Below are 13848 nucleotides of genomic sequence, written 5' to 3' on the forward strand. Positions count from 1 at the left end.
ACACACACACACACACACACACACACTGGAATGTTACTCAGCCACAAAAAGAATGAAATAATGCCTTTTACAGAAACATGGATGGACCTAAAGATTATCATACTAAGTGAAGCCAGAAAGAGAAAGACAAATACCGTATGATATCACTTACATGTGGAATCTAAAACACGACACAAATGAACTTATCCATGAAACACAAACAGACTCACTGACATAGAAAACTTACGGTTACCAAAGGGAAAAGGGTGGGGGAGGGGATAAATTAGGAGTTTGGGATTAGCAGATACAAACCACTACATATAAAATAGATAAATAAGGTCCTACTGTATAGCACAGGGAACTATATTCAATATCCTGTAATAAACCATGATGTAAAAGAGTATGAAAAAGAATATATATATATATGTATGCATAACCGAATCACCTTGCTGTACACCAGAAACTAACACAACACTGTAAATCAGCTATACTTCAATTAAAAAAAAAAGAAAAAGAAAAACACCCTTTTGTGTTGCTGGTGGGTTTGTAAATTGCTACAAACCCCCTACAGCCTAGAATCTAGGCCCAAGGTGCATTAATACAAGAAGAAAAGAAGGTTAAATAAATTAAATTCAACAAAATGGACTGACATGTAAACATTAAGGATGCTGCACAAGAATATTTACTGATTTCATAATATGCTTTTAGCTTAAAATACATACAAAGATACATACTACATTACTTTATAGATAAAAAATACAAATATTTTTCAAGTCTAGAAAAGAAATATAACAAAATGTAACAGTGTCACAAGAAGAACAAGACTATATATATATAGAAGAAAACTCACTGCAACACTGGTAACAGAAATAAAAATGTGAGACAAGTGAAATTTTATGTATCAATTGGGAAATAACAAAATAAACCATAATATTGCCACATGACAGGATATAATGCATTTGTGTACCTGCGTTTAGAATAAAGTTCTGGAGGTCTCTATACTGCTAACTACCCCAGGACAGAGTACTAGGGAAAGAAAGGAATGAAGCTTTTGTTTTATACTTTCTACATCTTCCCCCTACACAAGTACTTGTTTATAGTTTTTTTTAACCAGTTTTTTTTTTGAGTGAAGTAGGATGATTATTTTCTTATGCTTACCAACGTTTTCTAATTTTTCTACAATATGCGCACATTACTTGTGTAATTTTTTTTAAAAAGCAAAACAATTGCAACAGGACAACTTTGGCTTTCTGCCTTTCTCACTGCAGGACTTCAGCACAGGGGCAGGACAGAGACATAACAGAGCCAACACAATGAACATCTACACCATGAAAAGAAAAAGCATCATCTAGCTCACGTGTCTCTTACTTGGTACTGCAGGCCCCGCGCAGCTCCATCCCCCATTCCCTGGAAGCTCCAGAGGCTGGAACTGGTCCACCATTTGGCGGCAGCCCCTCAGGCAGACGGGAATGTTCTGCTTGGGGCAGAACAAACACCCAAGAAGAGTCCTTGGCAAGGTTCGGGGTCTGAGGACCACCGGACTGCACTCCACCAGAAGGCAGCTGTTTCTTAGCCAAGCTTCACAGTGTTCCCGGGTTGCCCCCTCCCTCATGGTTCCCGCCTCCAACCTACCTGAAGGACGGCATTGGCGTAGTCGTTGGCCTTTATGTTATTCAGGCCCACGATACCGGGCAGGTAAGTGGTACCATCATATGCCCGGGACAACTTGGCTTGCTTGTCCAAGTTAGCGATCTGCTGCTTTGTGAAAGTGGGCTTCAACACATACTGAAAAGCAAAAGAAAATCCTAGGCTGTTTTAGGGCAGTCTACAGAGTTCACAAGACATATCCGCAACAGCAATTTCTGCCAAAAGAAAAGATACTTTGGTCGTGAACGTCTCACCACTCACCCAAAGGGCTCCCAACAGTAGGTCTAAGGACTGAGGTAACATGCAATGGGCCCCGCCCCACGTTGCTCATCTAGAAGGTGATCTCTGTGTTTAACCCAAAGTCACTGAATCCCAGGCCTGTCCTCAGACCGCAGGTTCAGCCAAACCCGTGACAAACAACAGGGAGAAGCTGCAGGACACTCAAGTCTGCAGGAGGCAGGAGTCTGAGTCCCAGGTGGGACCTCACACAGAGCCAGCACACAGGCCCGGTGCAGGAACAGGAGTGTCACCTCCTATCTGTGCAGGACTGAGATCTCAGGACTCCCTGTGGCTGGAGGGGCAGGATCAGAACCTTCCCTGTCCTAGACCTATGAGGGTCATCATGTCACACACTGGTCAGAGGTTGCCACTAACTCACTTTGAAAGCTTGAATTCCTTTCAGTTTCTCCATCTATAAATACTGTCCTTAACCACTTTAACTTCAACGTTAATAGACTGTTATAAAACATATGGAAGTGGAGTAAGTAGTGTTTCAAACACTCTGAAAACCAAGCTTTCCTTAATAAATAGAGCATTCAACTCTATTGAACATGCAGCCGCTGCTGAAAAGGAAAGCAATAACCAACAGTTCCAACAGTAATCAAAGCCCAACAGGACTTTCCACACTCCTCACTCAAGTGCAGTGACTCTTGGCACAGGGCACAAACCAGAGCCCACAGATGGACATGTTGGCCATTCTGGCTGCATCATGTCAAAAGTAGCCGGAAGCTGGTATACCTCTTGGCATCCACTGTCCTACAGCAGGCCCAATTCACATCCCTACTCCAAAATATGGAAGGATAATTTATTTCACAAAAATGCTTTCACCCTAATTGAAAAGTAGCAATATTCCTTCAGTCCTAACCCTCAACATTAAAAGCAGAAATCAGAGCTAGGCTGTAGACCATGGGCCAAAATTACGGACTGTGACCTCCTTACTCTGTTTCTCTGGTTCCTGCCAAGGCGAAAGGAGCCTCTCGAAGCCCAAGGGACTGAGACTCTTCCCTGACCTTGGGTGGGGCAGATCCTCAGGAGCCCTGGGGTGGCTCCCAGGATAACTGGTTCCAAACCAACCCTCTTGGACACGCACCGTGATATCCTCCAGCGAGGAATCGATGATCTCATAGTTGTCTGGGAGGCAGTAAAACTTGAGGGTGTGGAGGTTGAGGAAGACATGGTGACTAAACTGGACACTGTGAATGTAGGCATGAGACTTCAAACCCCGGCCTGTAGGGAAGAGTGAAAGGCTATGAGAGAAGGGCAGACTCCATAAGCACACAGATGAGGGGTAATTTTCCTTTCATTATTTTGTACCAGAACATGTTAGTATCAGCAAAAACAAAGTACTACACCATCCACGAAAGGAATCTCCCACATGAACTCTTCTCATCACAAAAATTAGCAAGAAAGAAGAGCGCATTAGCTTTATTCCCTAGATGGCACAAGACATAAGGGAACTAATTTCATATACATGAACAGAGAAAATATGTGTGGGTGTATTTGTGCGTGTGTGTGTACATGTATGTGTGTGTGTGCATATATGTATGTGTTTATGTATATGAGCTAGTTTCATGTATTAGAAACTAGGAATATCCATATATATATCACATACACGTACGTACATGCATACACTGATTTGCACACACACACGTACATATCTGTGACAGCCCATCATCACTTAGTCCTGAGTTTTCAACTGTCCACATTCACGACAATCCTGTACCCACATACTTTTGTTCACGTTGCCACTCCTTTCTAGAGCATCTCACCCTTAACCTATTCAAACTCTATGTCCTGCATAGAGTACAAGTTCCACCTCCTCCATGAACTCTACACAAACACTCCAGCTAACAATGATCTTTGCATATTTCAACTTTGCATATTTCAATTCCTATCATCCTTTGCATATTTTTGCATATTTCAACTCCTATCATCCTTATTTATACTCAGCGCCACACAGTCCAGCAGTAATCTTTATGGTCTTAAGAGAGTCTGCTGATTGTTTTACGTGTTAACCTTGACAGTTTATAAGATCCTTATTAGAGCAAAGAATGCAGTTTATAATTCTTTTGAATCCTCCACTATACTGTGTACAAAGCATTTGCTTGCTCTGAATGAACTGAAATAATAAATTTCCAGAAAAGAACAGAATGAAAAAGTCCTTAGAGTAAAAGGATTCTCAGAAAAAGACATAAGTATAGAAAACATCAGAGATTCAAAAACCCAGAGTCTCTGATACTTCCTACGTAGTCTCTCATATGGCTAGTTCTTTCTTCCTTTCACATGTATTCAGGTTCTGACCAATCAGAGAACCTCCTGTGGATTTTCTAAGAGTATTCCACCTTCCTGGGAACAAAGATAGGGCTTACTAGACATGATTCCTAACAGCAGCTTACTTACTTAAAAAAAAAAAATCCCTGAATAGAGCTGTGGCTAGTGCTGAAAATGTGATGCAAAACATTTATTTACCCTGAAAGTACTTGCCACACACCAGACAGGCATACGCATTGATATGCGAGAGGGAGATGGAACACAGTTTCTCAAAGTCAAAGTCCAGCACACTCCTAAGAGAACCAAAACAAAACAGAAACAATTAATAGGGATGGTTGCCTAGGTGAGCACCTGAGCAAAGCAGTGTCCCTGGCTTCCTGTCCTGCAGTCACACAGCTGCCTTCAGAGAACAGTTCAACAATCACATACAAACCGTGGGGAACATTAACTCTTCCTTACCTAGGCATTTAATATAGCACCGCCACCCACCAAGCCCCAAAGCAGTGCAAAGGTATCTCTACCAACGACCCTCTTTCTTTTGAGTGTTCACAACCAGTTGAGAATCTTCCATTACTTTCTCTGGAGGAAAAGCCACAAGTAGGACTGAAGTAACAGGGCCCCAACAGCATTCCAAATTAAAAGACATTAAAGGAAGGACATAAAAAGAGTGAATAAACCCTTTCATAAAAGAAAATTTTATTTTTGTCCATAAAAATAAATGGGAAGCCTGAAGAACTTTAGGGGAATACCTACAAACAGATCTATCTATTCAAGTGCAAAGTAATGGTATATGAGTACTGGGCGGGTTAAGTGATAAAAGAAAATTTACCTCCACTGAATTCACAGGTGGCAAGAGGGTTCATTCTCAAGCATTAACTCTGATTAATTGGTAATGGTCCCAGGAAAGCTGCACTGTCAGTTAAAGGGGCCACTAGCCACACACAGCTACTGGTGTTTAAAAGTAAAATAATTAAAATTAAATAAAATTTAAAATTCAGTTCCTCAAGCCACATTTCAAGTGCTCAATATCCACAAGTAGCCCGTGCCTACCACAATGCACAGCCCTTAAAGAGCAATTCCATTGTTGCAGAAAAGTCTATTAGACAGTGCCACCCTACGGCATAAATGAAAAACCATCCTAAAATGCATCTGGGATCAAAGAATACCAAGATGGGGTAAACACCTCTGCTTTAGGATATATTTTTGTCTGATTTTCCTCTGCTGAATCCCAGGCACCTAGAGTAGTACCTAGCACACAGTCAGTGCTCAATAGTATTTAAATTTGCTATTGTCATCGACACCACATATCCCTTTATTTCCTCATACAAATTCAAAATGAGCTAAAAGCTCTTTCTGCATATGCCCACCCTAAAACAACATGCTCTCTGACACTTTAAATTGAAGGGCAAAGGTTAAAAAACAAGGCAAGAGGCACAGTTTTCTGGGCAGAAAGCTTTAAAAGAGCTAAAGTTTTGGAACGTATTTTTAACGTACAGTCCAAAGAACTTTCTGCAGAGACTCCATTGTTCTTTTGCTGCCCTAGGCATTCCTGTGCTACCGACCTGTTAATGGTGTCCAGGTAGGGGCAGTGGCGGCTCCTCCGATCCTCAGAATCCATGCGGCCATTTTTTGCTGAAAGGAAAAGCATCAAAAGCTCTGAAAATGGGAAACCCACACTCAGGGTCAACTACCAGTACAAACAAACACAAAAATGGGAAAAATTAATCAGGATGAGCTCCTGTACAGGCAGCCTGACAACACCAAAGAAGCCCACTTAACGGAACAGGCCACAAACTGAGAGGATATTCTTGAAACATATAACCAACAAAGGAATTGCTTGCAATTACATAAAGAAATCTGGTGGAGATTAAAAAAAAAAAAAAAAGACAACCCAAAAGGAAATGAGGAAGACAGCCCTCAAACTTATGAAAAAATGCTGGGAATTCCCTGGCTGTCCAATGGTTAGGACTCTTGTGCTTCCACTGCAGGGGGCTGGGGTTCGTCCCTAGTTGGGGAACTAAGATCCTGCAAGCTTCACAGCATGGCCAAAAAGAAAAAGAAAGAAAGAAAAGATGCTCAACCTCACCAGTAATCAAGAACATGCAAATTTCCTTGCACAATGATATACCACTTCACACCTACCAGAGAGGAAAAAATAAAATCAGGCAATTCCGAGTGTTGGCAAATATGAAGAACAGTGAGAATGCTCATGTAACTGCTGGTGGGAGTATAAACTGTTACAACCTCTTAGAAAATAGTACAGCAAGATCAAAGCTGAAAATACACAGACCTTTTGGCCCAGCAATCTCTCTTCTACTTATATACCCTAGAGAACTTTTGCACATGTGCCATCAGGAATGCTTTACTAAAGAATATTTATAGCAGCAATATTTGAAAGAGACCAAACTGGAAACAACCCAAATGTCTACAACATATAAAAATGGGAGGAATACGTTTTGGTATATCATCAATAGAACACTGTGTTGCCATGAACATCTACCCGGATAAACCTCAACAATATGGCTAGCGGAAAAAAAAAAAGAGGCAAAACAGAAGACAACATATAGTATGATTCCATTTATAACAAATACAAAATAAAATACAGCTCTACTCAGGGACGTATATGTGAGGTAAAACTGTAAATAATAAAATAATAAAAGTAGAAATGATTAGAAAAAATTCAGTGATTACCCAAGCAAGCAAGGAAGGCAGATGCAACTGGGAAGGGGCCTATGGGAGCTTCTAAGGTACTGGTTAAGTACCACTTCTTAAGCTGAACAGCATCCGGAGGCAACTCTCCGTGGGTCTCTCGAACTTCTGCACATATTGTGACCAGAGGCACTGACTGCCTCCAGACTATCTTGTCAAAGTTGTTTGTATAGTGAAGTTTGTTTCTATAGATTTGGAAGTAGGAGACAGTGTGTCCCTACAGAGCAAAGGGGAGGCAAGCTCACAGCCCATTATAGAAGATTTGGGCTCTCTAAGCTCAGAGTTCTTGTCCTGTGAGGCCACCCACTGCGTGTATGGGTTCTCATCGTGTTGCGCTGTGGGAACTGACTCAGGGAAGTGACAATGCTATATTCTGGCTACTGTTATTGCTGCAATAAGCTGTCTCAAGCCCAATAGCTCCATGTCTTCCATCAGCATCCATGAAACCACGGCAGGCTAACTTGGTAGTGTACAAAAAGGGTAAAATCTCAGACCCTTCACAATTCTCGACAAGTGGTAGATTTAAGGATACATATCCACACTCTTCTTTAAACTATACATGTGCTTGACATTTAGCTCATCTTAGTACCTATAATCTATTTCATGAAAAAAATAAAAGGGAAAAAAGAAAACAGCAGTAACCTCAACTGGGATCCTAGTGTGTCCCAGAGAAAACAATCTCCTTACCGTAAGTATACAAAATATCTAAGAAACAATTTCTCTTCCAAAGAAAGGGAAACATGAGGCTGACAGAATATTTAAGTAAAGGAAATCAAAGAATACCCTGAAATTATTAACTAGATTATTCAAAGAACATTTATCAAGCACTTTCCACGAGCAAGGTGCTAATCTGGACCCTGAGGGTAATATAAAAATATGTCAAACACAGGACTCTGAGCTAGAAATTTAAGAGTTAACATAAGAGTATAATTTTTTATAGATAACCAGGTGCAGAGACAGAATTATAAAATCCTGGAGAATGAAGACCACCCCCCCCATGAACACTGCCCCTAACATGTAGCCTTGTGATATGTTCACCTGCTAACTCACCAGAAAACAAGTACATAGGAACATGTTCAATGCAGAAGTTCCAAGTTCAGAGAAGGAAAAGATGTAATTGAGGTAAAAGGAAAAGCTTCAGAAATGATAGAAACCTACTTAATGATTGGTAAGATATCAACAAGTTGGAAAAGAGTGTACACACTACAGAGTACCATGGCTTGGCCAAGAAGTCTCCAGAAATTACTAAGAGAAGCAGAACGAGTCCAGCAGGAAAAGGCAGAGGGTACAGTCATAGATGGGAACTGACAGACTCACTGGCTTATTAGGGCTCCCAAAGGTCATGGGTTCCAGGACTCCTTCCGTTAACCTAGAGAGGGACAGACACGTGAAAATCACTTTCCCAAACCACCGTGACTCAGTCTCAGACGCAGGACTAGAATCCATATCTCCTGGCTGCTACAGCCCTGGATAACAGGGCAGTGTGGTCCAAGTGCACAGCGTTCAGGCTCTCCGCTCAGAAATTACAGCAAGACTCACTCCTCAGGTATTTTGTAAAAAACTAAAAAGAAGGGACACCTGTAAAACAATTAGCACAGCGCCTGGCCCGCATTAGACATCCGATAAAGGAAAGCTACCTGTTCTTATTACTGTTAGAAACGCTATAGCTACGATCCTGATCAAGACTAGTACTATCCTCATTAAAACGAAGTCGGGTCGCGAGTGGAGTGTGACTTCCCCGTGGGGAGAGAAGGCTGGAAAAAGAAAAAGATGAACGCGACAGTGGAACCCGCGCCCGGCCCCGCGCACCTCGCACCTCCCGCTCAGGCTCCGAGTCCTCGTCGGCCTCGCGCTCCCGCTTCACCCGCACCGCCGGGATCACGGGCGCCAGGGCCTCGCGCGCGCTCGCCGGCTCGACCTCCCGCTTCACGCGCACCGGACTGCCCCGGGAGCTCGGAGCCTCTGTCTCCCGCTCCCGCTCTCGCTCCCGTCTGACACGAGCCGAGCTGCTCCGCGACTCGGACTCGCGCTTCCCGCGGGTGGATCCACGGGACTCCCGCTTAGACCGGCCGGACATCGCCACTACCGGCCGAGTCGCCCGGCGCAGACTCCAAGGAAGACCAAGCACGCGGCAAGCGGCCAATCAGGAGCGGCGCTGTTATCAAGCCCAAGGTTTTCTACGAGTCGCCGATGGGGACAAATCAAGCCGCAGAGAACTTCTGGGAAGTACTACGCCTCTGGGGGGGGGGGGGCGGGTCTTTGCGGGTGCGCGCGCACCTGAGGCCGATAGGCGGGCCTACTGCCACTTTACTCAGTATTACCCGTTTAAAGAGGCAGGAACCTTTCACTGGCTGCGGAAATTCTGGATTAAAAAAAGTTGTCATTGGGCCCCAGGTGTCTTCAAGATACTCTGTGTCCCCAAACCAGAATTGGCAGGTCGTCTCCAGTCTCCGAGCCTCGGAGACCGACGGCCCTGCACAGAACTAGGCGACATCCCCAAGTCATCGCCTTCGTGGAGCAATCCGACGGCTCTAATTCCACATTTAGAGGATTGTTCTTGGTATCACAGAAAAATGCAAACGACGAGCAGAAGACTAGTGACGCTACTGAAGCTCAAGCTTCAGGGTCTGTGACTTTCACGACCCCTTCCACAGCCCTGAACTATTCAATACTTTGTACAGTTCTACTGAGGTGTGATTGACATACAATAAAATTCACGTTTAGGGCTTCCCTGGTGGCGCAGTGGTTGAGAGTCCGCCTGCCGATGCAGGGGACACGGGTTCGTGCCCCGGTCCGGGAGGATCCCGCGTGCCACGGAGCGGCTGGGCCCGTGAGCCATGGCCGCCGAGCCTGCGCGTCCGGAGCCTGTGCTCCGCAACGGGAGAGGCCGCAACGGTGAGAGGCCTGCGTACCGAAAAAAAAAAAAAAAAAAATTCACGTTTAAAGTGTGCAATTTGCTGAATACTGATAGAGGTATGTATACACTCTGAAACCACCACCACGATCAAGATAATGAACCTAACCACCATCCACCAAGTGTTCCCCTGCCCCGACCATTGATCTGCTTTCTGTCGCTAGAGATCAGTGTCACTTGTTAGAGTCTTATATAAATAGAAGCACCCAGAGAGTCCTCTTTTTATCCCCGGCTTCTTTCACTCGGCGTGTTTGTTTTGAGATTCATCCAAGTTGTTGAGTGCTCGTTCCTTTTGATTGCTCAGCGGCATCCCACTGTGCGGATGTACCAGTCTGTCCCTGTTCTAATCACGGATTCCTACTTTTATCTCTTTTTAAAGAGGATTCAAAAATGGCACAGTCTCAGACGCCTGAAAGGCCCTGGGTCCTCCCACGCCGAGAGTTAAGACATCGGTCCGGTGGGCGCCGAGACGAGCTGGGTAGCGGGAAAGTCCGCAGAGCTCTGGTGCTGCGCTGGCTGGAAGGAGCGTCCCCGCCGGCGGCGGCGCGGAGCCCCGGGCGGGCGCGGGCTGGGCTGGGCGGCCGGGGCGCCGCTGTGTGCCCTGCCCTGGCACTCGCCTCCTCACGACGTCTTTGGAGGTAGGTGATATCAGTGACCTCATTTACAAATGAGTAAACTGAGACACAGCGGGGTGCAACAGTCAGCCAAGGTCACGCAGCTGGTGATGGAGTTTCACAGCATCCAAGCACAGGAAAAAGGATGGGAAGGCTCCACACCGAACGCTGAGTGGTGTGATGGGTGCTTTGTGTTTTTCTGGATTTTCTGATGTAGCAGCACTAAACCTAAATCCTGGTTTCCTACTGATAAGGTCACAACGAAAGAAAAGCCCCGCCCCGGAGTGGAAGTTGCGCATGCCCCATTGCCCCCCGCCCCGCCCGCTCCAGGAACTCCGCGCGCTGGGACATTCGGCCCGGCTGGCCAGTTCCCGGCCGACGTCAGGGCGCAGGGTCGAAAGTCGAGTGGAGAGGGGCGCGGAGCTCTCGGGGGCAGGAGGGTGGCAGTTGGGGCCGTTGAGGAGGCGGCGGCGGCGGCGGTGGCGGCGGCTCCGCGCACAGGGTCTCCAGATGGAAGCGGCGCCGGGGCCCGGACCCGGGCTCTGCTGCAAGCCTGGCGGGCGGCTGGACATGAGCCACGGCTTCGTGCACCACATCCGACGGAACCAGCTCGCCCGGTACCGCCCCGCCCCGCGCCACGGCTGCCAGTCCCAGCCTGGCCTGGCTCGGCCGTCCCTGACTCCCGCTCGGCTCCCCGCAGGGACGACTACGACAAGAAGGTGAAGCAGGCGGCCAAGGAGAAAGCGAGGAGGCGGCACACGCCCGCGCCCACTCGGCCCCGAAAGCCCGACCTGCAGGTGTACCTGCCGCGACATCGAGGTGAGGCCGCTCGCCCCGCGCGCTCTTCTGCCCCCGGGCCCTCTGCCTCCACGCGCTCTTCTTTTGTGTCTGGGAAAAAACTATGTCCTACCTCCCAAGGCTCATTTCATCTCCAACGTCTATCTCGACGCTCCCCAATCGCCGCTCAGTGATTCTGCCCGCAGCACAGGGAGGGCTCAAGGCCCGCAGTTAAGCATCACTATTACCGGACGTCCCTGAGAGTCGGCAAGTTGTCCGCCGCTTTGCCCCCAGCGTACTATATTTTCGCACTCCCACCAGCTAACAGGAAAAAAGTTTGGCACAGGTCTAGGCGACGAGGACATAATTGTGGAATGAAGCCCAGACCCAGTTAATGGGTTTTTTTCTCCAGCTTACTTGTGATCTAGAGATTACAGTAGTTAATGTGCGATGCTAAATTTTTTGAGCTTCTCTTATGAGTGTTTTTAGAGGTTATGTGCAGTCATTCATTTAGCTTTCAGAGGACCCGGTAAGATGGGAACTATTATCATTTCTGATTCACAGTCAGGGAAACAGGCAGAGAAAGGTTTCGTAACTTGTTGGAGATATCAGAGAAGTAAATGGCAGAGCCTGAATTTGAACCCAGGCAGAGCCCTATTCATCTCTCCACTACCTTACAACCGTGTAGACGGATGTGCACTGTATACCGACTGCGTGGTAGGACTGTGCTGGTCCTGGGGCAGGGATACAAAGGTGAATAAAATTCCTGATAGGCAGCTGATTTCACACACACACACACACACACACACACACACACAGGTACATTCTGGGTCCATGAGAAGATTGGGGCTTTACAATATGTTTTCCTGTATCATCTTTGGGCAGGGGTTCCAGCAGCCTTCCTCCCTTCCCTCTCACTCTGGTTCATCCTTCCAGATGGCTCTACCCACCCAAGCAACCCAGGCTGTGAGGAGTCTGGTGAAAGCAGCAGTAGTGGCAGCTCTGAGCCAGAGCTCCCTGGCCATCAGCTCTTCTGCTTAGAATATGAGGCGGACAGCGGAGACGTCACTTCAGTTATCGTGTATCAGGTACGCCCGATGGAAACAGCTGCAGCCTGAAGGTCCTGGGCCGTGATGGAAATCACTGCCGGACCTGGAGCCACTGTTTTCCTCAGGGCCAGTGGGAAGTGTTTGTTCCACATGAGAGCACAGACTGCTGGGCGATGCTTTTGAGCACAAGTCACTCCCGTCACACAGTGATTCTCAGCGGGCAACAGGGAGGGCTCATGGCCCCCAGTTGAGAGTCACTATTACAGGGACACCTGGGAAATGACAGGCATTGGCAAGAAGTTGTGAGTCAAACAGAGTTCTCTGAGAGTGTTGTCTAGGGACAGGGCAGGTCGCCTTTTCAGAAGAGGCCAGGCCCTGAGCTTCCCGACCCTTCCTCCACGTAGGATGATGATCCAGGAAGGGTGAGCGAGGAGGTGTCAGCACACACGCCTCTGGAGCCACCCATGCGAGAGGCCCTCAAGTTGCGCATCCAGGAGGAGATTGCAAAGCGCCAGAACCGACACTGACCAGACTGGAGTCGCTGTCCAGGGAGCCGCCCCTAGTTTGGGGGTGCCAGGACCAGTCTGAGCCGATCTTGAGGACCAGCCCCCCCCCCCACCCCAGAGCTGCCACATCCACAGGAAAAGGGTGTCACAGGGACTACGCCTGGCCACCTCCCTTGTAGCCATTCTTCCTCGTATATTGGCTCATTTGACCAGCCTAATGTTCTGGACGTTTTCGAGAATTTTGTTTGGTTAGCTTGGTGTTCTGGAAGCAAAGATTCCGGGGAGAGATGAGGCTTATGAGACCTTCTGCCAACGTGCTGCTTTCTCACCAAGGTCACATGCGCCAGGGCATCTGACCACGCTGCTCCATAAGCCCCGTTTGTTATTTTATGGTTCCTTTCTTCTGTGTTTCTGTTCACTTCCATCCGTGCTTTCCTAGATCATCTTTTCAGCTCTGTTTCTTTGTTCTTTTCTTTCCTTCATCTTTTTTGTCTCCCAATCCATCAGTTCCACCCCGCCCCCCACCTCCCAGTGTGACTGCTCAGCTACGGATGCTCAGGACTTTGGAGATGGGGTACTGGGGTCTACCTTCCTGACAGGCTCTCCCAGTAATTCTGATACCAGTCGAGGGAGATGATCTTCTTTGACGCCTACTTGTGAGGATGTCTTCCTCCCCTTCCGTGGTCTTTGCAGGTTTCTCCCATGCTCCACCGCTTCACACAGTCTAGGTAAGGAGATCTAGAAAGATGATGCCAGGATTAAACTGTGAGGATTTCTTGCAGCAAAACCTGCCAGGGTTCGGACTACAGAATTCCAGCTTCCAGCCTCATCCCTAGCTGTGAACAGACCATCCTCTGTTCAGGCTAAAAGGGAATTATCAAAACAAGCCTGAAACCGTGTTTCCAAATGTGATTTAACAGCCTTGAATGTACATACAAAGGGAAATTCAACATTAGCAATAATTGTCTGTTTCAAGCCCTAGTTGGGAAAAAGAAAAAAAAAAAAAAGCCTGAAGAGAGCCCTAGAGGGAGCGAAACAAACCTCCTTCATCTGCCCTTCCCCTGCTCTGTGCTTTCTCCTTTCCTACCTCCCAGGAGTATAGA

At 46.9% G+C, this 13848-nt stretch overlaps 2 protein-coding genes across 8 annotated transcripts in view; one reads left to right on the forward strand and one right to left on the reverse strand.

Moving 5' to 3' along the window:
* Positions 1–9006, reverse strand: part of USP39 (ubiquitin specific peptidase 39) — a 30552-nt gene extending 21546 nt beyond the window's left edge. Inside the window, exons 1-7 of one of the 7 annotated variants that reach the window (XM_030837489.3) lie at positions 8695–8834; positions 8203–8254; positions 6263–6314; positions 5739–5808; positions 4375–4469; positions 2996–3132; positions 1612–1764 (exon numbers count right to left, since the gene is read on the reverse strand). In XM_030837489.3, coding sequence (XP_030693349.1) covers positions 1612–1764; positions 2996–3132; positions 4375–4469; positions 5739–5808; positions 6263–6278 — 471 coding nt within the window. In that variant the 5' untranslated portion in view covers positions 6279–6314; positions 8203–8254; positions 8695–8834. Of the gene's footprint in view, positions 1–1611; positions 1765–2995; positions 3133–4374; positions 4470–5738; positions 5809–6262; positions 6315–6867; positions 6994–8202; positions 8255–8694 lie in introns of those variants that run through there. The other 6 variants (XM_030837490.3, XM_030837493.3, XM_030837494.3 and 3 more) reach the window with 6 other exon arrangements.
* Positions 9007–10500: 1494 nt separating this feature from the next.
* C12H2orf68 (chromosome 12 C2orf68 homolog) lies at positions 10501–12777 on the forward strand. Its single transcript, XM_030837500.2, has 4 exons — positions 10501–11030; positions 11114–11232; positions 12127–12278; positions 12644–12777. The coding sequence occupies exons 1-4, from the start codon at positions 10594–10596 to the stop codon at positions 12764–12766; spliced, it is 831 nt and encodes a 276-aa protein (XP_030693360.2). The 5' UTR covers positions 10501–10593; the 3' UTR covers positions 12767–12777.
* Positions 12778–13848: the final 1071 nt, after the last annotated feature.

The sequence above is a fragment of the Globicephala melas genome, chromosome 12 (assembly GCF_963455315.2).
Source record: "Globicephala melas chromosome 12, mGloMel1.2, whole genome shotgun sequence".
In the NCBI taxonomy this organism is placed as follows: domain Eukaryota; kingdom Metazoa; phylum Chordata; class Mammalia; order Artiodactyla; family Delphinidae; genus Globicephala; species Globicephala melas.

Excerpts from the sequence above, each read along its gene's own strand:
- C12H2orf68 (XM_030837500.2), top strand. The coding sequence starts at position 10,594 with ATGGGTGCTTTGTGTTTTTCTGGATTTTCTGATGTAGCAGCACTAAAC. Across the intron at positions 11,031-11,113 it reads CGACGGAACCAGCTCGCCCG|GGACGACTACGACAAGAAGG; the intron begins GTACCGCCCCGC and ends GGCTCCCCGCAG. Across the intron at positions 12,279-12,643 it reads CTTCAGTTATCGTGTATCAG|GATGATGATCCAGGAAGGGT; the intron begins GTACGCCCGATG and ends TCCTCCACGTAG.